The sequence below is a fragment of the Vipera ursinii genome, assembly GCF_947247035.1.
Source record: "Vipera ursinii genome assembly, contig: scaffold_125, whole genome shotgun sequence".
NCBI lineage: Eukaryota > Metazoa > Chordata > Lepidosauria > Squamata > Viperidae > Vipera > Vipera ursinii.
In genome coordinates this window covers 57,197-80,358 of record NW_028148406.1, presented here as the reverse complement: position 1 = coordinate 80,358, position 23,162 = coordinate 57,197, and the positions used below count along the sequence as shown (strand labels likewise).

The 23,162-nt window shown below is 44.3% G+C and overlaps 2 protein-coding genes across 5 annotated transcripts; both read left to right on the top strand.

Moving 5' to 3' along the window:
• Positions 1-2,464: 2,464 nt before the first annotated feature.
• Positions 2,465-3,892, top strand: LOC310650539 (solute carrier family 2, facilitated glucose transporter member 5-like). Its single transcript, XM_083380101.1, has 3 exons — positions 2,465-2,534; positions 2,876-3,003; positions 3,667-3,892. Exons 1-3 carry the CDS (start codon positions 2,525-2,527, stop codon positions 3,835-3,837), a joined length of 309 nt encoding a protein of 102 aa, XP_083236227.1. The 5' UTR covers positions 2,465-2,524; the 3' UTR covers positions 3,838-3,892.
• Positions 3,893-5,470: 1,578 nt separating this feature from the next.
• Positions 5,471-22,371, top strand: LOC310650542 (solute carrier family 2, facilitated glucose transporter member 5-like). Of its 4 annotated transcripts, XM_083380106.1 has the most exons (15): positions 5,471-5,777; positions 9,530-9,759; positions 11,451-11,598; positions 15,070-15,130; positions 15,598-15,696; positions 16,311-16,471; positions 16,872-16,996; positions 17,833-17,985; positions 18,079-18,204; positions 18,432-18,619; positions 18,884-18,994; positions 19,288-19,389; positions 20,177-20,249; positions 20,951-21,078; positions 21,920-22,371. In XM_083380106.1, exons 4-15 carry the CDS (start codon positions 15,095-15,097, stop codon positions 22,154-22,156), a joined length of 1,539 nt encoding a protein of 512 aa, XP_083236232.1. In that variant the 5' UTR covers positions 5,471-5,777; positions 9,530-9,759; positions 11,451-11,598; positions 15,070-15,094; the 3' UTR covers positions 22,157-22,371. The 4 variants fall into 4 exon arrangements, with proteins under 4 accessions (XP_083236232.1, XP_083236230.1, XP_083236233.1 ...); XM_083380104.1 differs by having other exon boundaries at positions 17,833-18,204; XM_083380107.1 differs by having other exon boundaries at positions 17,833-18,204; positions 21,924-22,160.
• Positions 22,372-23,162: the final 791 nt, after the last annotated feature.

The following is a 23,162-nucleotide window of genomic DNA, read 5'->3' as shown; positions in this document are numbered from 1 at the left end:
TCGTTTCTGTTCTTGCAGGTTGGCCAGTACTGGTGAGTCTGCCTGGGCTGTTGGCTATCTGGCAGATCCTTCTGCTTCCTTCCTGCCCTGAAAGTCCAAGGTACCTGTTCATACAGAAGAACGAAGAAGAGGAAGCCAGAAAAGGTATCTGCTAGGATTAAAGATCTTCCATACTTAAACCTGTGGTGGGTTGTGGGGTGCTTAAACAAGCCAAAGCTCTAGGATATATGAAAATGAGGCCTGGACAAAGGAGGTATCTGATTGATTTTATGCCACCAAGTTGTTGTTGACCCTTAGTGACCACATAAATAAGTTCTCTCCAGGAGGATCTGTCCCCAGAGTGGTCCTCCAGGTCTTCCAGTGGTTCACTCATCACCCCTTTAGCTGAGTCCACCCGCCTTGCTGCTGTTGGTCCTCTTCTTCTCGTTCCTCCCAACTTTCCCAGTTTCAGAGCCTTCTCCAAAGAGATGGATCTTCTGATAATCCATCTAAGTAAGGTGGTTTCCGCCTGGTCATGGGTGCCTCAGATAAGAACCCTGGGCTGATTTCTTTGATGAACCATCAGTTTATTTTTCTTGGCGGTCAACAGCCGTGATTTGCTCAGAGGTCTTCTCCAACCCTGAGGTTCAGCCCTGTCCTGATCCTGCTTCTTCAAAGTCTAACTTTCCCTTCCTTAGAAGGTCATGGAGAATACCAAGGCCTGGACAATTCCGATCTCAAGGGAAATTTATCTTCAGGCCCTATCATGGCTCCTGCTCTCTTTGCCCCACTTCAACCTCAACCTTTGGGGCTTTCTGCCTCTTCTTCTCCCCAGCCCTGAAGCTTCTCAGGTTCCAGAGCGATGTGGAGGATGAACTGGACGAACTTCGACGGGAGGACCTCTTTGAGAAGGATGAGAAGAAGATGACCACCCTGCGGTTGCTGGGGTACCGTCAACTACGTTGGCACCTGGTTTCTGTGATCATTATAGCAGTCGGCCAGCAGCTTTCTGGCGTAAATGTGGTAAGGGAAGGCAGTCTCTGGGACCCTTTCAGAAGCCGAGCATCATCGTCAGAAGCACCACCACCCAATGGAACTAGTTGGGTGAATGTTCTTTCTGGTGGCCCTAAATAACTTTGGTGGTGCCGGGTTGTCCATGTTGGCTTTGCGTTAACCTTCAAGGAAAGTATCTACCCGCTGGTTCTGGGTCCCACAGGCGCTCCCCTTGGCCTTAGAAGGTCATGTGTTGAGGTTTCCTGGAATGACGGGATCAGAAGAGATCCCAGTGGAAACAGCTTCGGAAACTTCTAAGTTGATCGTCTTGGTTCCTCATCCACCAAGCTCTGGGTTATGTTTGGATGGAGTCGGTGTGGCTCTGCCTCAGATGGGTGGGAACAGACAACCCATCAATTGTGGTTTGCACTTGGAACAAACCCCAATAGGCAAGCCCCAGAGATCTTTGTTTCTGTTAAAAAGAAGAAGAAGAAGAAGCTCCCAGTGAATGTTCTTCCATTCTCCTCAATTCTGGGAGAAGACGTCCACAAGGCTTAAAGTTACCAAGTTTGGAGACGTCCTGCTCTAGGGATACGTAACCAATATTGATGAAGATCTTCTGAGCGTGTCTGGAACCCATGTCCTTTCGTTGTGCTGGTTTTCTTTCAGATCTACCTCTGCATCGAGAAATTTCTCTATTCTACGGGGTTAAGCTACAAAAAGGCCCGATATTTCCAAATAATAACCACTGGCTTGTTAATCTTGGCTATCTTATACGGGGTAAGCTTCCCTTCCTCCTCCTCCTCCTCCTCCTCCTCCTCCTCCTCCTCCTCCTCCTCCTCCTCCTCCTCCTCCTCCTCCGTGTTCATTTTTTTAACCCGGTTTGTTGAAGAAGCCAGATGTAGCTTCTCAGCGGAGCAAAACAGCCATTCTGAGGCTGAATCCTGGTTTGTTTTCTGCCTTCCTTTTTGAGCTTCTCTTTCCTGACCTGACATCAAACCGTGATGGCTTTGCCCCCCCTTTTTTTTTTGAGCTGAACGGAGATGGGAAAATAGACCACCAGGTGATCTCTGTTCCGCCCAGTGGGTGGCGATCTATTCCATTTTTTTTAAAAAAAATTTTTTTCCCCATTTTGCAGATGTACATTGTGGACACAAAAGGACGGAAACTCCAGCTCCTTGTTGGGTTTGGGATGGCGACGGTTTTCTGCCTCTTGCTCACCGCGACCATAGATTTACAGGTGCGAAAGGGTAGAGAGCTTCCTCAGAAACAATGGGACCTCAATGGCCTCCAAGAAAATGTTAAGGGGATCTGGCTCCAGACACCGGAAGTCTGGACTTTAATTTCTGCCATCGCAGGACAGTTTGTGGTGTGTGTGTGTGGGGGGGAAACGCTTCCTTGACTCAGTTTACGTCAGCCGAAACGCAAGACGACGGCCTCCCTCTTTCGCTAGAAACTTTTTCTGTTTGTTTTTTTTCCTGCGCAGGACAAATTTGCCTGGTTGTCGTTCTTGAACAACGTCCTCTTCAATATTTTCCTGTTCGTCCACGCCATGGGGCCAAGTAAGCAGCTGGGTTGGTGGGTGGCTGGGTGGGTGGTTTGGGCAATCTGTACGGGAATTGGCTAGATTCGCACCCGGGCCTGGGATTTCCCCCAACTGATTGGGTAATTGGGTCTCCCCACACCCCAGCCTGGAAGCACCCCAAAATTCAGAGAGCGATCACCATTCGTTGCTTGAAAAACCAGAAGGAAAACTGCAGAGGTGAAATTTAGAGAAAAGAGAGGATTATTTTAAATCTCTCTCTCTCTCTCTCTCTCTCTCCCCCTTCCTTCCTTCCTTCCTTCCTTCCTTCCTTCCTTCCTTCCTTCCTTCCTCCCTCCCTCCATTTTTTTGATGCCTCAGGTGCCCTGATCAACCTGGTGACCGGAGAACTCTTTCTGCAGTCTTCCCGGTCCTCTGCTTACGTCGTCGCACAATTTATACACTGGGTGCTGAACTACTCAACCGTCTTAATCTTCATCTACGCAGAGGTGAGAAAAACCTGCAGTTGCTTTTCATCCGTCTCTCGGAGTAAGAAATAAAAAGCCACCCCAAGATCACGAAGGCCAACCCCCCCTTTTTTTTTTGACCAGGAAAGATGAGGGTGGTGGGGAAAAACACGTTTTCTGTGGCTGAGCTGGGTGTCCTTTGGAAAGGTAAACCATAGCAAAGAGAGGTATCCAGCTGGTGGATCCCTATTCTGGGCAAACAGAAGCTTTAATGCCATATTTTTCAAGCTTGACAAGTTTAAGATATAGCGATTTCAACTCCCTTGGGCTGACTGGGGAATTCTGGGGATTGAAGTCCATACATTAGAATAGAATAGAATAGAATAGAATAGAATAGAATAGAATAGAATAGAATAGAATAGAATAGAATAGAATAGAATAGAAACGTTACTGTCACTTTAAATGTACACTCTTCAGCATACATTAAAAGCAAATTCCCTTGCATTCAGCTCTGGAAAAGCACCCTTATGCATGTATTCACATATATGCTGCCAGGGGCATTCTGGGAGTTGACGTCCATACATCTTAGACTTGGTTGAGAAACACAGCTCAGGGGGTGAGAAGGACTCCTCCTTGGCCTGGATCTTTGTCGAAAGAGATACCGTAGATCTCTTGGGATCTCAACCATTTCCCTTTGTTCTCCAGAACTACGTAGGGCATTACAGCCTCCTGCTTGCCAGCCCTATAAGCTTCGTGACTTTTCTTTACATCTTGAAGATCATCCCTGAAACCAAAGACAAGACGTTTTTGGAGATCCAGAGCCTGGTGCCCCTCCACAGGGCCAAGCCGAACTCTGTCTTGGAGCAGCCGAGCTGACAAAAACCAGTGCTTTGCACTCAAACTTCATCCGAATATGAAGCCAGGGAGACACTCCGCTCTTTTAGGAAGCGTCCAGCTCTGGTCCTCCGTTTTTCTGCAAAATCGGTGTCGCTTTCCCTCTGCTTGGATTGTGGCAAGGTGTGCGTGGCAACCCACTCTTTGGTGCTCAGGTTGTTCCTTTGTAAATAGCGGGCTGGGCTGGGCTGGGGTATTTGCTTCCATTAAAGTTTTTGGGGATGTAAACATGGAGTTTGTCTGTTCGGTTGTCACCCAAATAACCCCAAGAGGGTCACTTCCTCCCCCTCACCCCCCACCCCCAATTTGCTATTGCTAGATGCGTAAATTCTGTTCCGTAAATCCAACTGTAGGTCGGAATCAAATGTACCCCTTCTCCTCAAATGCACCCCTCACCCCCACCCCCAGACTGGTATTAATTTTTTTAGGTCCCTAAACCAAATTGAAGATCTAAGTCTAAGAAGAAACACAGCAATGTTTATGACAGATGGATGGATGGATATGTAAGGATAGATAGATAGATAGATAGATAGATAGATAGATAGATAGATAGATGATTGATAGATAGATGATTGATAGATAGATGATAGATAGATAGATAGATAGATAGATAGATAGATAGATGATAGATAGATAGATAGATGAGAGAGAGAGAGAGAGAGAGAGAGAGAGAGAGAGAGCTGCCCTTGTGCCTAAGGCAAGACTTGCACTCCTCCAGATTTCTTAATGCCCTTTAATGAAATACCGCAGCGAAAGAGGGAGGCAGACCTTAGGAATGTGGAAAAGCCAGTTGGGCATCTCTTCCATTAGCCATCCTCATCCCAACCCTGCGAGGTAGACAGGGTTGGGATGACGGTATCCAAGCCAGGATCTGGCCCCCTCTGGAATCCAGGCTATCTTTTGCTGGCTTGTGATGGCTAGAAATGGTTCCACTGTTTGCCCGCAGAACTTGTTTCATTGTTTATTTCTCTGCAGAACTCTTGAATTGCTTCTTTGCAGAAGCCTTTTGGAATGAGGAGTATTACATGCGCCTCTTTATACGGGTGTAAAAAATGTTATTATTATCATTATTATTATTATTATTTAGCTGGGGGATTGTAAGACTCGGCACTTGACAGGGGAGTTGGGGGAACGGACAGGTGTACAGTACACCTACTGTGTAAAATAGATTTTCACCACTGGGTATTTCAGCCACATCCCTGCCAGGCACACAGTTTGAGTGCCTGATTTGGTTTAGAGTTTTGCTCTTTCCTCTACCGGCCGGCTGCATTTTCCTTTACACTAGCCACATTTTCGTTGTAGTTAGGGGAGTTAAATAATAAACAGTGCAGGACTGGCCCCAAAATCTGGCATGCTGTTTGTGGGCAAATAATCTTCCCTCTTGACCCCCAGTTTCTTCTCCTTGTGCTAATCCCAACCACCGCAATTTTTTTTTCTTCTGCCTCGTAGAATTGTGAAGAAAGGGTGTTGTGTTTGTTTGCCTCTCCCGGTGACAGTTTTGTGGCTAAGAAACGCCGCAGCCCTGCTTTTCCTGCCAAGTAAGGTGTGTTACAGAGAGGTGTGCAATGCTCCTTTGCTTTTGCCGACAACCACACCGGGCTGAGGTTTGAAACAATCCCAGTGAGGAATTGCAGAGGGGGAAATATATATATATATATATATCTGTTTTTATTTAATAACCCATCCTGGCCTTCGCTTTTTCCTTTTTTTTCCAAAGTGGTGGGTGATGGACAGAGGAAAATTGTTATTCCCAGCGGCGAAAGAGCAAAGTCAAGCTGTGAAGTAACTTGGTTTGTCTACCAAAGTCCAAAGACAGGGGGGGGGGGAAGACACAATCATTCATTTTAGCTCATTTTTTTTCCCCATATTGCAATTGTGGTTTCCTCTGGTTTGGATGTGAAAAGGGACTTAACTGGAAATAGGTAAGTTGAGGTGGGGCTCTTTAAATGTGTGAATGGAGTGTGTAAAAAAAAACAACACAAACCTGATTGGAGTGTGTAAAAAATGGGGGAGGGGGGGCTGATTTTGCACCATTAGGCACCATTTCTCTCTCGTCTTATAATGAACGGATTTTTTTTTTCATTCTTCCTATCCTAGGCTGTATTTTAGCCCAATGCGTCTCCCATATTTTTAAGCCAAAATTCAGCCTTTTTGTTCCGATTTCTACCTGATGAACGTCATTGATGATTTTATCGATCGGAAGAATTTGCCCTGTTTTTTGCTTTACTCTTTTTTTTTTACAGAGTTTCCAGCTGAGGAGTCGTCATTGCAAAGGTCTTTACAATTTCACAGGGGTTCTCAGGGTTATGGAGATAAGTATAAAAAGAAAAGTGAATGATTTTAGTTCAGAAGCTTAATAAAAAGGGACTGCTGGACAAGAAAATGCCATTATTATTATTATTTTTTTCTGTGCCAGGACTGTGGTTTCCTGATTGAGAGACGAAGCCCCCTCAAGTTCGCTAGTCCTCAAGCCGAACTTCAGCTTTTGCGATCACATTTTTTCCAGCGCTGCTGTAACTTTGAACGGTCACTAAATAAGCTGCCGTAACTTGAGGACTGTCTGTATATGCCCTTTAAAGGGGACCCCCCAAGGAAAGTTTTGAGGCTGGAATCATAAACACCTGTTTTAGACTGGAATGAGGGGGAAAGAATTAATAATGTTATTCCAGCCTGGATTAAAACAAAACCAGTAAGTCTGATAGTCCAAAACAGCCTCAGCTGAGACCAAAGTCCATTTTTATGGCCGCCTCCGTGAATTCCAAATTAATTTTTTATCTCGTCATGTGATTTTTTCCCCCCACACTCCCCACCCACCAGTGGTCAGTCATCTTTGATCCTAACAAGCTGATGCATTTTTCAGAAGCTGGCTTTTAAATCCCAGCTCTCTGCAAAGAAGCCTTGGATGCTTCAAAAGAGATGCTTTTAAAACAGAGGTGCTTGAGAACGTGCCAAGAGTTTTTATTTCAACCAACGCCAGGCCAACCTTCACAAATATTATTTTTGGATCCCGTTCCCTGGAGGTTTCTGAAGGAATGCAAAAAATATATATATATACATATATATATATCTAACTCCTTTCATCTGTATCTGGGTCTGCTTGTCCCAGAAAAACATCTCACCTGCTTTTAAACCTTGTTTGAAACCCGTCTTTTTCACTCCAGATTCTTGGCTTGGGCTACACAACTTTTTCACCTTCTGTGTAGACTTAGGAAAAGGAAAGGTAACTTTGGTTGGGGCGCACTGAAATTGAGACAGGGTGATGGGTTGTGCTTCACCTGACACGGAGATAACCAGGTCAGATCAAAAGCGAGGGGCTGTGTTCTCAAATTGGGCTAACCCCATCCAGTTCTTATTTTGCTTATTCTCGGTGTGTTTGTGTGTGTGTGCGTGTGTTGTGTGTGTGAGAGAGAATCTTAAGTTTTTCAGCAGCTGCAAAGTTTGTGGATGTGGTTCTGTGCAAACACGGAAGGGGGCTTAATTTGCTGAGGGAGACATTTTCTTGCCACATTTCTTAAGCGAATCGTTGCAGTTGTTCCATTACTCACTAAGTCACACGGTTGTTAACTGAATCCAGCTTCCCCCATTGACTTTGTGGACCCCTAGGAGGCCAGAGGGGACCCTCCAGGAGTGGGGCCACCTTTGATAAGTGTATCACAGCATTAAATGGGGAGGGGGAGGCGGAGATCAAAGAGGATGCATTTGCAAAATCCACCCTTTATCTCCTGGGTGGAACACCTGCCTATTGTCTGGATAAGGTTTAATGATTGATGGAGCCCATCAGCCTCCAGAGTTAAGCCAGGGATCTCTGCCCCAAGCAGATTGCAATCTGGACCTGAATGCAGAATGAAAAGGATGAAAGGAAAGGAGGCAGGAGATGAGGATTTTTTTTCTCTCTTTCTCTCTTTCTCTCCAAAGTCACTTTTCATTTGCGGAGAAGCTGGGGGGGAGAGAGGTGTGTGTCAAAGGATTAAGATAAGAGATAAGGTAGAAGAATGCAGAGGAAGAGGAGGAATGGCTGGGTGGGGGAAAACAGATATGCAAGGCTGGGAGAATACTTAACAGGTGTGCCAAGTTTTGGGAAGCCAGGAATGGCTCAACCTGAGTCCGTTTTTTAGTGCAGCCTCCAAGATGCCCCATTCGCTGGGTGCTGGGAAAAACAAAAGACAGATAAGATAAACTTTATCATCTTAAAAAAAAAAACTGTGGGCACATCGGCACCCATTAAACAATGAAACTGTGTTGCTTGCTCTCAAAGTGTACACATGCGTAACCCACGTTTAAGCGTGCTGCGTACAACGTACGTATAAACCTGTACCCTTACACGCTTACCTATAAAGCCACAGGGAGGGCTGAAGGATTGAATGCAACATCAGAAGCCACCTTGGTCATTGAGGCACACAGGTATCCCCGGGCCAGAACTGAGCCCACATTTTCTGTGGTTAACTCAGATGTTGGCTAAGTGAGTTTGGTCTCACTTTACGACCTTCCTTGTCACCGTTGCAGTTGTTTAGTTTAATAGCAATAGGTTGTTAAGGGAAATGGGTGTCCCTGTAGACTTGGCTTGTCGGACGGTCGCAAAAGGGGATCACGTGACCCCGGAATGCTGCAAACCGTCATAAATACGAGTCAGTGGCCACCAAGCATCTGATTTTTGATCCTGCGACCTTGGGGATGTTGCAACGGTCGTAAGTGTGAAAAACGGTCACGCTTTGACATCACTTTTGTAACTTTGAACACTTTGAGTCTTATTGACCTGAAGGCAAACAGTTTTATTGAGCAAGGGTCAAGTTTGCTCTGTTTTATAATATTATAATTATGATTGATATCAGGTTTCGCTTTCTGTGAGAGCTTGTGTGAGTTCCCATTTTTGAAAGGATCTTGACAACAGTATTTTAAAAGATTTGCGCCAGCTTTGAATGAATGAATGAACCTTTATTGTCAAAGTACAACCATGTATACATTGAGAGTAGCTGAGCCTCCCTTCGTGCTCCCACCCCGCAACTCACAGTGACAACAAACCCTCCATCTTACTACACCATATGAACCAATTGTACCACACACCGGCCTCGCAAGTCAATTCTGCATAAAGTTTATAAAAATTATTTCCCGTTCAAAAGCCTAATAGCGCACGGATAGAAGCTGTTCTTCAGCCTGTTGGTGCGGCTGGCTATACTCCTGTATCTCCTACCCGACAGTAGGAGAGTCAAGAGATACCGTCCAGAGTGTGAGTCGTCCCTGAGAATTTTCCTCACTCTTCCAAGGCTGCGAGCCCTGGCGATGTCATCCAGTGGTGTCAGGGGACAGCCCACGATGTCTTGGGCCGTGCTCACCACCCTCTGTAATACTTTCCTATCCGCGGCTGTCAGACCAGCATACCAAACCACAATACCGTACGAGAGGACGCTCTCTATAGTAGACCGGTAAAAGAGGGCCATTAGCCGTTGTTCTACCCTGTTCTTCCGCAAGACCCTGAGAAAGTGAAGCCTCTGTTGGGCCTTTCTGGCCACCTGGGTTGTGTTGACTTTCCAGGTCAGCTCTTCACAGAGGTAGACTCCCAGGAATTTAAAGGAGGGAAACTCTCTCCACACAGTCCTCCCCGATGTAAAGTGGGGCAGGTTCCTCCTTTTTTTCTCCGGAAGTCTAGCACCATCTCTTTCGTCTTGCCGATGTTCAGGTGCAAGTTGTTGTTACTACACCATAACCCATACTGGAAAGAGATGGAGTCATATCCACTGGGAAGAATTGGAACGCAGCAGCTGAAAGTACAAAAATAAAATAAAAAATGGTCATCTGATAGAACTTGGGTTATCAGTCAGTTAATTTGTTCTTATTAACTGAGCTTATGGTGACTTGGACTGTAGAGCAGATAGCAAAGATCAGTTGGGCTCAGCAAAAAGTAAACAGGTAAATATAATATAATCCACACTGGTGAAGAGGACCATGCTTAATTGAAAAAGAGGAACAGAGGTTTTCCAGAATTTGTATATTGCATACAAATCCTGGAAAATCTTTCTACCTGTTTTTTTCTGAATAAGCACAGTCCTCTTTATATATACATCTGTCTGTCTGTCTCCCAGCCTTCCAGTCTGTCTATCGGTCTGTCTGACACACAACTAGTTGGCGTGTCAGAAGGCGACAAAAAGGGATTAGGGGAGCCTGCCACCATTGTGTGTCTATGAGTCAGTTGCCAGATGTCCACATTTTGATCCCATGACCATGGAGGTGCTGCAGTAAGTGTGCAAAAAGAGTCACAAATCACTTTTTTTCAGTGTTGTGGTCACTTTGAGTAGTCACTAAACAAATAGTTGTACCTTGAGGATTATCTGTATCCACTTTCTAAAAGGAAGTGGGTTGCAAATTTGGAAGGCAGCAGCTGCAAAAATGTCATTTGTTTTTCCCAGGGTTGGAATTTGGGGAAGGGTGAATTGAGAAATTCTTAAACATGACCTATTAAGGCAGGGGTGTCAAACTGCCAGCCCGCAGGCCAAACGCATCACGCGGAAGCCGCGCCCACCCCATTGCCGGCAGTGGCGAAACAGTGTCGATACGTTGCCCGATGTCGCGAGTTTGACATGTCTGTATTAAGGGGAGGAAATGCATTTTGGCCTCTGGTCACTTCTGGTTTAAATGTGATAACCATCCACTTGCATTTTATTGTCTGGGGACACGCCTAAGGTTACAGGACCTACCCGCTTTGGGAAACTTGGCCAGTCCAGATGTGTGTGTGTAAGATCCAGCTGTTGCTCATGGTACAGATGGATCTCGGTAGACTTGAACACTGGGTCCCGTGCAACAAAATGAAATTCAGTGTAGAGAAAAGCAAGGTTTTACACTTAGGCAAGAAAAATCGAACGTACGGGAAGAGAGAGCAGGTGAAATCTGACTCAAGAGTGGCAACTGCGAGAAGGATCTGGGATCACTTAAAATGGGAGCCAGCAGCCCCAAAAGCCAACACCATCCTAGGCTGCATGAACAGAGGGATAGAATCAAGATCAGGTGAAGTGTTAAAACCGCTTTATAATGCCTCGGTAAAGCCACACTTGGAACACAGCATCCAGTTCTGGTCATCATATTATAAAAAAAGTCAGAGATTCTGGAAAGAGTGCAGAGAAGAACAACGAAGATGATTAGTGGGCTGGAGATTAAAAAAGAATGGTTGAAGGAATTGGGTAGGTCTAGTTTAATGAAGAGAAGGACGAGGGGTGACATGATAGCAGTCTTCCAATATTTGAGGGGCTCCCCCAAAAAAGAGGCAGTCAAGCTATTCTCCAAAGCACCTGAAGGCAGGACAAGAAGCAATGGATGGAAACTAATCAAGGAGAGAAGCCACCTGGAACTAAGGAGGAACTTCCTGACAGCCAAAACAATTAATCAATGGAAGGTCTTGCCTTCAGATGTTGTGAATGCTCCAACACTGCAAGTTTTTAAGAAGAGACTGGACAGCCACTTGTCTGGAATGTTATAAGGTTTCCTTGTCTGAGCAGGGGGTTGGACTAGATGACCTCCAAGGTCCCTTCCAGCTCTGTTATTCTGTTAAACCTGGGAGGGAAATGCAATATAATCACTATGCTGCTGTATGTTTCTTATGTTTCCAGGGCCAACTGTGAGCAGCAAAGCCGAAATTGTAGCGTTTTAATTTCTCAAAGTGGTGGCTGAGTTCCTCAATGATGGAGAAAACAGCTGGAATTGTTTCCCTGTGGCTGGAAAAATAGCCTCGCGACAAAATTCCCACGTTGTTAATAGGTGAGTGAAGGACGAAGACTTATCAGGTTGGGCACAGAAGTCAATTCCATGCACACGTTTAATTATTTGGACAATCCATGTTTCTCAACCTTTCTCAACTTTTCAGGTGTGTGTGGACTTCAGTTCCCAGAGTGCCCCAGCCAGCTCTAGCTCTAGGCTGGCTGAGGAATTCTGGGAATTGAAGTCCACCTATATCTTAAAGCAGGCCGGCTGGGGAATTTTCACATTTTAAAGATGCCAAGGTTGAAAAACAGCTTTGGGCACAATAGGAAAAGGCAGTTCCCAATTTTTGCAAATGTTACATTTTATGGATTCCCCCCCCCCCTTGTTTTGGTTCCTCTCTTCCCCTCCAGCCTGCAGGCAGAGGGATTAGCCCTTCCTGAGATAAGGGCAGGTTGATTTTGTTTAGTGATTAAGGAGGAGCAAAATGGCAGAGAAGAGGAGAGGAGAACTTTGCATATCATGATAAGGATGCCCTGCATATTTACAAACTTTAAGCCACCCTGGGGTACAGGATAAAATAATTAAGTCTATAGAGGATGGGCGGGGGAAGGAACTGGATGTAAATAAAATTTAAAGGAATTTATTGGCCTCCAGTTATCCCTGCTCCTTGTTTTTTCAGCTAAACCAAATAGAAAAAAAGAGAGGAAAATAGAGGAAAATAAAATCACAACCACATGTATTTAAAAAAAAAACCCCTAAATCTATGTCCCATTCTCCAAAGCCGGCCTTTCCAGATATTTGACCTGCATTAATTTGCCTGAAAAAATAAATAAATTAGTCTTTTATTAAATGTATATGGCAAGAAAACTGGGCAAAATCGCTGTGCAATTTTTTTTTGCATGCTAAGCTTTGATGAGGATTGGATAGATGATAGATAGATAGATAGATAGATAGATAGATAGATAGATAGATAGATAGATATAGATATATATTTAGCTGTTCTGTACCATCTATTTTATTTTTCCTGCCTGCATCCTTGGTGAAACGCACCAAACGGAAGGATGTCTTTACGCCTTTTCGAAACAAAAAAGGAAGTTTGTTTTATCCTCTTAGGAAGAAGCCTCAAATTCCTTTGCAAACAAAGATAACTTCCCCCCCCCCTTCTGGTGGGTTGGAGAAATCTTAAATCTACAACTGGAGAGAAGCAGAGAGAAGGTTTTGTGCACCCCTAAGGAGAATCAGGAATTTCCTCCCTAATCAAAAAATAAAAACTAAATTGGTTCGGAGGTTTGGGCTGTGTCTACGTGCTGCAGTGATTTTTTACTTAAGGGTTATGGAGGTCATCCCAGCCAGAAAAGGAGTTTAAAAAAAGAAAAAAGCCACGGGCCATCCCAGAGGATGGCCGGAGGCTTATCTGTTAGGGGTCACGTAAGCAATGGTTCCCTCCCAGATACCCTTAGACAAAAAGGAATTTTCTGGGGTGGAAGGGGGGTGGGGTCAGAAAAAGAAAGGAATATATAGGATGAAGGGACATGGGTGGCCTCTGGCTTGTTCAGTCACACCAGCTAAGCTGTGAGGGCATCCAGAAAACCTCTGCAAGAAGGAAATTGCTGGCTCAAAAAAAAAAAAAAGAAAAAGAAAGGAAGGGATTCTTAGAGCTTTAAAGGTAAGGAAAATAAAACAAAAGATGCAAAAAGATTTACTTCTGGAATCGTGTTGGGTAGACTTTAGAGAAGAGAATTCGCTCGGCAAGTGGTTTATGTATTTCTTTTGTGTGTTTATTTGGGAGGGAGCTGGGTCAAATAAACTTTGCAGGGTGTCTTTCAAAGGGGAATAAACTGTGATGCGGTTGGGTTTTTTTTTTTAAAGCGGATTTTGATGGCAGGAGTTTTCGCCCCCCCCACGGGAGAATCGGCTTTGGTCTCCATCATCCCCAGCCAGCTAGCTAGCTGGGGTTGATGGGATCCTACAGGGGAATACAAGAGAGGGGCAACAAATTGAGGTGGGGTGGGGACTGGTGGGGAGAATTGAAGTGGAAAGGAGAAAGCAGAAGGCTTGGAAAAATCCGGGAAGAAAAATAAATTATTTGGATTTAATAAACCCTTTGTGGAATCATTGCTCAAAATGAAAGCAGTTGGCTGTTTCTCTTTTCATGTTTTGTATTTTTGTTTCAACCTTTTGAGAAAATCCTTTTCCAAAATCAATTATTACCATTTTTTTTTAAAAACCCACAAATTGGCTCATGGCTAGCTCCTGCCTGGATGCTTGGCTCACCCTTTTGTTTTAGACATCCTTTCTTTAGAAATGATTTCTTTAGAAATGATTTAGAAATGAAAGGCCTGGGTGCCATTATGTTTCTCTGGCATTGCAAACTTATTTTCCTAACTTCAGTTTGATTCGTAGCCGGGTTGATTGTAGATCCAAAAAGAGAAATCTACTTTTTTGTGTGATGGATTGGGGTTTTCGCTCTGTGTGTGTGTGTGTTTCCTGTTCTTGATGTGTTGTAAAGTGCGTCAAAAAATTGAAAGTGGTGTTCTGTGACCGAAGACTACAACTCCTATCATCCACAGCTAGACCTGTTTTTTTTTTTAAAGTTATGCAACGCAGACACATGCCGTACATAACCGAGCTTCAAAATGCTGATTTTTAGAAATAGCCAATTTTAATTCACAACAAAATATTTTCCCTAAAGCCAAGCATCCTGTTTTCTTATCCAGGTAGCCAAATGTTCTGGTCTCCAAAACCTGGAATTTGCTGCTTCTTATTCCGATGACACTAAATAAAACATTTTTCCTTGTGTGTGTGTGTGTTTTCCTAGTCTGCTTATTAAACTTGCTGCCTAACTTTTCAAAGCTACTTTTAAAAAACGTCTCCGGAGGTGAAAAAACCAGGAGACACACCATGAACAGGGAAAACGTGAACTACAATCCAATTCCAATAAGCCCCAGGCTGCGTTCGTGGGAGGTGTAACACCAACTAACTAGAAAGTTGTGGCAGGTTTTTAAAAAGGGAGTGTTGGGGTAGTTGTGAGTGCTTTGGAAAAGAATTTGTGCAGGGCAGTGTTTCTCAACCTTAGCCATTTTAGGATGTCTGTGGAGAGTTGAAGTCCAGACATCTTGAAAGTGGCCAAGGTTGAAAAAAATGCTATTGGAGAATCTTCGAAGACAAGGAAAAGAGATTGGGGAAGGTTAAACAAAGGATTCCAACCCCCCCCCTTTTTTCTCTCCACTTGGCACAGGCATTATTCGAACCCGTTTCTTCTTCCACCATCCCTGCAACCAGCCTGTGGTTTGAACTAAAAGGTGTGTGTGTGGGGGGGGGGGGAATGAGCTACACAAGAAGCTCTATCAAAGGTTGCAAAGGCCCAGGGTTTTACCCATTTTATCCGGGAGCAGGGTTGTAAAAAAAAAAATTGCTGCTATGCCCGTCACCAACTTATCTTGCTCCCTGCATTTAATTGCACACCTTTATAGCCCTGTCTTGCGAATGTATAATTATTTTTCTTTTTTTTTTTCTTCATTCCACCAGGTCTGCAGGGCAGGGAAGTGTGAAAATGCCGCTGCCCACGCCACAGGAACCGGGGAAGGGGGTGAGTACAGGTTTTCATTTCAGGGTGGGGAACAGAAATGGACACGTTTTTTTTTTGCTTTTCTTTTTTTTTTATGATCACAGAAGCCTTCACTGTAATAAAACATTTTTAAAGGCTGTCTCATTTTTCGGGTGGGACAACCCCCAAATTTCCTGGGCTGCCAAAGGGACTACCAATTCAGTCCCTGGGGCTGAAAACGAATGAGGGTCCCTGCAGTCCCCACTCATTTTCTCCACATGGATTAAAAGCGCTGTTGGAAATACTCCACCATGTTTGCACCTTGGCTTAGCTGATTAAGAGGATGCTCTTAAGTTGATTCCCTTAAGTGACTTCCCCATTTTGCAGATGGGAAGACCGAGGCACTCAGCTAGAAGGGTTTTTGAAGAGTAATGCGGTCTCTTTTAGTTTATCTGCGTTAGTTCAGTAATATTGTTTCTGTGTCTCTTGATTTATTTATTTTTTTGCAGAAAATGACTTTGATGCTTTCTCTAGTGACCCTCATTGCCGCCTTTGGATCGTCCTTCCAGTATGGATATAATGTCTCTGTGATCAATTCTCCAGCTCCGGTTCGTTGGGGTTTATTTAATTCATTTGGTGGGCTTTGATGGGCAGTTTATAAATTTCAAAGAAGGCAGAGATGCCCCAAAATGCAGATAGGGCTGCTGCTTCTTCTTCTTCTTCTTCTTCTTCTTCTTCTTCTTCTTCTTCTTCTTCTTCTTCTTCTTCTTCTTCTTCTTCTTCTTCTTTTCTCCTCCTCCTCCTCCTCCTCCTCCTCCTCCTCCTCCTCCTCCTCCATCATCATCATCATCATCATCATCATCATTATTATTATTATTATTATTATTATTATTATTATTATTATTATTATTATTATTATTATTTCAGCCCCTTTAAGAGCCGTGGACTTCAAATCCCAGAGGGATTCTGGGAGTTGAAATCTTCTTCTCTTCAAAGTGGCCAAGATAGAGAAACCCAGATTTAGAAAGAAGTAGCAACTAGATTTTATTGCTTAAATCCACTTGTGCCAGCCTAGGTGCTTTCTGCTACAACCCACAAATTTTGCTGGCTGAGAAGGATAGGTACCCAACTCATAGGAAGCCCCCCCCACTCAGGCACACAAGTTGGGGTGCTTGTTGGCCCCCCTCTGAGTGGTCCTTTCTTCCACCCATCCTTCTTTCAGTTCATGCAACAATTTTACAATGAAACGTACAAGGGACGGTACAGTGAATATATGGACGACAGTCTGATGACAGCTCTCTGGTCTTTGAGTGTGTCCTTCTTCCCACTTGGTGGGTTCTTTGGATCGTTGATGGTGGGGCCCATGGTGAACAACTGTGGCAGGTAGGTGGAAGAAGACTTCCTTCTTCTTTTTGCTTGCACAATTCACACCCTGGGGCAAGTGCTAGCCTGGGAGATAAAAACCATTGGCCGTGCCAGGAGAAACATCCAACCTGGGTGTGGTTGGATGTCCAAGCAAAGAGGACCTCCTGGGATGGTCTGCTGTGGACTGACGAAGGATTTTGTCTAGAGAGGAAAGAGGTTGAGGGCTACCTCTTCATCCTTTAGAGTAGGGGTCTTCAAACGTGGCCCTTTGACGACTTGTGGACTTCAACTCCCAGCTGAGGAATTCTGGGAGTTGAAGTCCACAAAGTCATCAAAGGGCCAAATCTGAAGACCCCTGCTTTAGAGCTCCAGGTTGAATCTCCTCAACCTCTTGAGATATTCTCCTCCTCCTTTCCAGAAAAGGCACGCTCCTCATCAACAACATCTTCTCCATCATCCCCGCCATCCTCATGGGGACCTCCAAGATAGCCAAGACCTTTGAAGTGATCATCATTTGCCGCATCATTATTGGCATCTGCGCAGGTGAGAGCTCCCGGCACGAAGACAAAGGGCAACCTCCCTCTGTCTTAGTCCATTTATTAGGCTGGGGACTTCTGGGAGTTGAAGTCCACCTGTTCTTAAAGTTGCCAAGGTTGAGGTATGGTGTGTTAGAGGTTAGGGATATGCAAGAGGAAGAAGGAAAGAAAATATTTAGAGGAAGGGTGCAGAAATCAAGGAAGCAGTGGAATAAAAAAATGTTATTGGCAGGAAAGGCATCATGTGGGGGGTAAAGGCTGTGTTCCAATAGAATAGAAATAAAAGATTAGAAGAGAATAGAAATAATAGAAGAGAATAGGAATAGAATAGGGAATGGGGAATGGAATAGGGAATGGAATATAATACAATACAAAACATCGAATAGAATATAGAATACAATACAACACAACATACAATACAATACAACGTAAATGTCAATGTTTGCAGCGTTGTCTCATTAATCGGAACCGTGACAGTAAAGTAGAGCGGAGTGGAATGGGAAATGGAATGGAATACAATACAACAGAGTATAGAATATATAGTATAATATAATTAGAATGGAATGGAACAACAGAACAGAAGAATAGAATAGAATAGAATTAGAGCAGAATAGAACAGAATACAATAGAATTAGAGCAGAATAGAATAGAAAAGAATTAGAGCAGAATAGAATAGAATAGAATTAGAGCAGAACGGAATTAGAGCAGAATAGAATAGAATAACAGGGACCTTGTAGGTCATCTAGACCAACCCACCACTCAAGCAGGAGTCCCTTGTTGACAGGCGGCAGTCCATTCCCTCCTTGAAAGCTCTCCGAATTCTGTTGCCATTTTCCAAATCAGGCCTTTCTTCCAACGTGGTCCCCATGTACCTTGGGGAGATGTCCCCCAAAAACCTTCGAGGCGCCATCGGGGTGATGCCGCAGCTGTTCATCACGGTGGGGATCCTGGCGGCTCAGATTCTCGGCATGAGGATGATCCTGGGGAGCGCCGAAGGTAAACCGGACAGGCTTCTGCAGCACGGGGGTGGGGGCGGGGCGCAGGGGTTGTGGGGTGCGTTTGTGACGCGTCTCCCTCTTTCCCTGCAAGGCTGGCCAGTCCTCATGGCTCTTACCGGAGTGCCCGCCGCATTGCAGCTTCTCTTACTGCCATTCTTCCCCGAGAGTCCCAGGTATCTGCTGATCCAGAAAGGCGACGAAGAGGGCGCAAGGACAGGTACGGTTTTTCCAGCTGACCCTTCTAGGAATACTCGCCTCCCAGTGTTTTGGCTGCCTTGAGTTTTCCTCTTCCCTCTCCAGCCCTCTTTTCTTTCGTGCCGTGTCTTCTTCCGATTCTAAGTTGACGTTCTGGAAAGTTTTAAGCCAGGTGTGTGTGTGTGCTGTGAGATTTTATTTTATTTATTTTTTTCATCTCCCCCTTTTTTTCCCCCTCCCCCCGCCTAGCTTTGAAGAAGCTGCGAGGCTCGGATGACGTGGAGGAGGAGATGGAGGAGATGCGGCAGGAAGACCAGGCGGAAAAAGCCGAAGGACGGATGTCGGTGCTGACCCTCTTCACCTACCCAGGCCTCCGCTGGCAGCTCATCTCCATCGTCGTCATGATGATGGGGCAGCAGCTCTCTGGGGTCAACGCGGTACGAGCCTTGCAAAGGCACGATTTTGAGAAGTTGGGGGCTCCCTAGAGGTCATCCAGACTCGCCCCTCGCTCGTTTTCCCACCCCCTCTTTTTTCCATTGAATATTGTGAGAGGAGAGTTGAAAGGATTGGTTGAAACGGAAAGTTTATAAACTGTGTTGGGGGGGGGGCGGAGCAGTTATCGGAGAAGGAGACCACAAGGAAAGATCGAGGGGTGTCAAATTTCACGCTCTCGGGAATGTTTTTTCCATCTGGTTTTGCAGGTGTATTACTACGCGGACCGGATTTACTCGAATGCAGGGATTGCGGAAAGCCGCGTTCAGTTCGTCACGGTGGGAACAGGAGCCGTCAACGTGGTGATGACTATCGTTGCGGTATGATTTATTTTGATTTGGCTTTGAGAGAGAGAGAGAGAGAGAAGACCCCCCCTACACACACACACACACACACACACACACACACACACACACACACACAAAGGAAATTGAACTCAACTTAGGAATTCTTACTCTTGCCAGCTGTTTAGGAAAGAAAGGTGGACAGCAGAGTTTGCTAAGTCAATGTCGTTTGCAGGATGTGGGGAAGACATGCAAGGGAAGGATGGGAGTGAGTTGTGTCGGTGCCTTATGGTCTTGGGTTTCCCAAACTAGCTCTTTTTCCTCGGCAGGTCTTTATCGTTGAGGCTCTGGGACGAAGAGTTTTGCTCCTGGCTGGTTTCGGGATCTGCTGCGTTGCTTGTGGGGTGCTAACCATAGCCCTTAATCTGAAGGTATGTTTTAAAAAAGGCCTTTGATTGGCTTGAATTGGAAGAGGTGGTACAACTGGGGGGGGGACCCACAATTTTAGCCTAGATTCTACCATAGCATGCTTCCTTTCTTTCATGGGATGTGGGAATGGAACAGAACAGAACAGAACAGAATAGAATAGAATAGAGAATGGAATGGAATGGAATGGAATGGAATGGAATGGAATGGAATGGAATAGAATAGAATAGAATAGAATAGAATAGAATAGAATAGAATAGAATAGAATAGAATAGAATAGAATAGAATAGAATAGAATAGAATAGAATAGAATAGAATAGAATAACAGAAGGGACCTTGGAGGTCTTCTAGTCCAACCCCCAGCAAGAGACCCTATATCATTCCAGACCAATGGAGGTCCAACCTCTTCTTAAATTCCTCAGTGATGGAGCACCCACAACTTTTGGTGGCAAGCTGTTCTCACTGTCAGGAAATTTCCTCCTTAGTTCCAGGTTGCTTCTCTCCTTGGTTAGTTTCCATCCGTTGCTTCTTGTCCTGCCTTCGGGTGCTTTGGAGAATAGCTTGACTCCCTCTTCTTTGGGGCAGCCCCTGAGATACTGGAAGACTGCTATCACGTCCCCCCTCCTCCTTCTCTTCATTAAACTAGACATACCCAATTCCTTCAACCGTTCCTTATATATTTTATTCTCCAGTCCCCTGATCCTCTTTGCTGCTCTTCTCTGCACTCTTTCCAAAGTCTCAACCTCTTTTAATTATTTTTTTTATAATTCATAAATTTCAATTTTTCCCCAGGCGATCTCGTGGATGCCTTACCTCAGCATTGCCTGTGTAATCGTTTACGTCATGGGACACGCCATTGGTGCAAGTGAGTAGTGTCGCTGCCTGGTTTACGGGTGTACGCTCAGAGGACACACACAAACCAGCCTTATATCTAAGTTGGCTTGTCAACGCTTTCACACCTCCCACTGACTACTACCTATGACATATATTGTCTCTATAACACTCATAATTGTACTGGACACTATAAAACAAAAAGCCCTTGAGATGTAGTTTCTTCGAATTAAAACCCCCTCAATGTTTCTAGTCCTCAATGATGAGCAACATTAAGAGGTGTCAAAATTAACTTTTCACTTTAAAAATAATAATCAACTGTTGCATTTAGTTCTGACTGGAAACCCCTGATGGATTTTTGGAGGAAACAAAAAAAAAATTAGCAATGTATGGATGTGAGGATTGTAGAAGCAGGAAATTGCGATGTAACCTTAAGAGGATAAAATATAAGTGCATTTATAATTGTCAAAACTTTTCTATTCTCCGTTTTATTCTTCGTATTGCTTTTCTCTTGTTAAAAAAAATCTAACAAAATTACGTATAATAGAATGATGTATAATTACCGTACTATTGGCATCTAAATTTCTAGTCCTCATGAAGGAGCCTCAATGGAGAAGCGTGGGCAACGCCAGCTTGCAAGTTCAGCCAGGCATAAGATGGGGGGAGGGAAATTGAAAGTTGAATTTGTTCTTCTTGGACAAACCCCTTTCTCTATTCCAATTTGTTCCCTTTTAGGCCCCATTCCGAGCGTTATGATAATGGAAATGTTTCTGCAATCCTCTCGCCCGGCAGCCTTCATGGTGGGGGGCTCGGTCCACTGGCTGTCAAATTTCACCGTCGGGCTGGTTTTCACCTACTTGGAGGTAAAAAAATTGTTTTGTTTTTTTTTTAAAAAAAAAAAAAGCTCTGAAAACTTTTTGCAAACACGGAATCGGTTTTCAGCTGCTTGGAGCTAAAAATTCTGTTCTGTAACTTTTTTTTTTGCAAACGGGAGAATTCGTATTGCATTCTGCTTTAATCCGTGGGAACATAGGAAAGTAGAAATCTTGACTTCGAGCGGGTGGCGTGACCCATTTCTCCAAACCCATGATTAATTTTGTCCACCTTGATTAAGTCAATCACAAATGGCCTTGATGGACGCAACTGACGTTTGTGAATACAGATAGCCCTTGGCTGACCACCTTTTATTTAGTGACTTTTCTAAGTTAACAACAGAAAACAATGGAAAAACAATGACTCATCACCCTTTTTCACATTTAACGTCCCTTGCAGCATCCCAACACCCGATCAAAATCCAGACGCTTGGCAACTGACTTGTCCTTATGACGGTTGTAGTGTTCTAGGGTCACACGATTGCCTTTCGCGACCTTCTGACAAGCAGAGTCAGTGGGGGAATCCAGACTCATTTAACAACTTAACAAAAGCAGCGATTCACTTAAGAGCTGTCTCACTTAACAATGGAAATTTGGGGGTGTCCGTCTAAACCTGCAGTTTGGATCGGAGGCAAAGCTTTATAACTCTTATGTGTCTGAATGGTTCCTTAGGAAACCCAAAACCTTCAGCTGGATTTTGAGCCAAGGTTTCTCCCGAAGTGAAAATAAATTTTCTCCCCAAATAAAAATGTTTTTGCAAAGCTGCTGGCCGATGCAATCGCTGTCTTCTCTTACAAATGTTATTTCTTCCTTCTGTTTGTTCCTTCACCAGCAAGGACTGGGGCCTTACTGCTTCCTAATTTTTTGTGCCATCTGCCTGGCCACCGCCGTCTACGTCTTTCTCATCGTCCCCGAGACCAAGAACAAAACCTTTATGGAAATCAACCAGATCATGGCCAAGAGGAATGGGACCCAAGATCAGGCCGAGAAAGACGAATTGAAGGATTTCACCGCCGTTTCCGTCCCGTACAGCAAGAAAATCGACGGGGAGCGAACCAGCGCCTTGTAAGGTCTTAGCCACCACCAAATCTCCCCGTGTAAATCAAGCCTTAAGCTTCTCCGGTTTGCAACCCGCAAAAATCTTAAAAATTTTCAAAGAGAAAATTGCCATTTTTTTTCAGCCACTGCCTTCTGAGGCGGGACCCAGGGTTAGCGGGATTTTGGGTAGAATAAGACCCTGTTTTGGAAGAGATTCAGCTGATATGGGTGCATACTTGAAGAAATGAGTTTTCAACCAGGCGGACCTTAACAAATTTTATCAGTATTTTTTTTTAAAAAAATTGTTGTTCTTCAATATAGATGCATTTTGGCTCCCTGTGTGGGAGCCGTTGCTTAAATTAGAGAGGTGCATTTTGTGACACACACACACCCCAACCTCTCCTCCAGGAGATGCTTTTCAGGTGTGTTAGATCAAAAGGGTCATTTTCCCCTGTCAGGTCAATCCTGGCTGTCTATTATATAACACAACTGCATTTTGCGAGTTTTGTGCTATACGGCAGTGGTTCCTTTTCAAACGTTCCTTTCTGCCCCAACATTCAAAAGTGGAGCACTTCTAAATTAAACAAAACCATCTCATCTTTTTCTTTTGAATCCCAGGTCGTTAAAAGTTTGAGATAGGAAAATGTCCCCTAAAGGTAGAAAGCTAGCCTCTCCAATTCCATCTCAGCCAGGATTCCTGACATGCTAGATGTCAGTCATGCATTCCCTTTTGGAGGCAGAGCTACAGATCCTTGCATTCAAGGTAAGCCTGCTGGGGATTTGGGAGCCAGCTTGAAAAACAATTTGGGGATATTTCGATTTTGAGTTTTAACTTGGGCTCCTACCAATCTGCCAATTTTCTAATTTTTTTTTAACCATTTTTATTTTGTTTTCCAAAACAAAATGGGTTGATGGGATGTTTCCCTTGCAAACAGAATTGACCCTTTTCAAAGCAAAGCTTTAAAAAAAAAACATCGACAAAAATAGCCAGGAGAATGTTGTACATATCTTGAAATTGATTTGTGTGTGTTGTGTTG

Coding starts and splice junctions, on each gene's coding strand:
- LOC310650542 (XM_083380105.1), top strand. CDS start 15,095: ATGCCGCTGCCCACGCCACAGGAACCGGGGAAGGGG. Junction 15,131..15,597: donor CACAGGAACCGGGGAAGGGG/GTGAGTACAGGT, acceptor ATTTTTTTGCAG/AAAATGACTTTGATGCTTTC. Junction 19,390..20,176: donor CCATAGCCCTTAATCTGAAG/GTATGTTTTAAA, acceptor ATTTTTCCCCAG/GCGATCTCGTGGATGCCTTA.
- LOC310650539 (XM_083380101.1), top strand. Junction 3,004..3,666: donor TAATCTTCATCTACGCAGAG/GTGAGAAAAACC, acceptor TTTGTTCTCCAG/AACTACGTAGGGCATTACAG.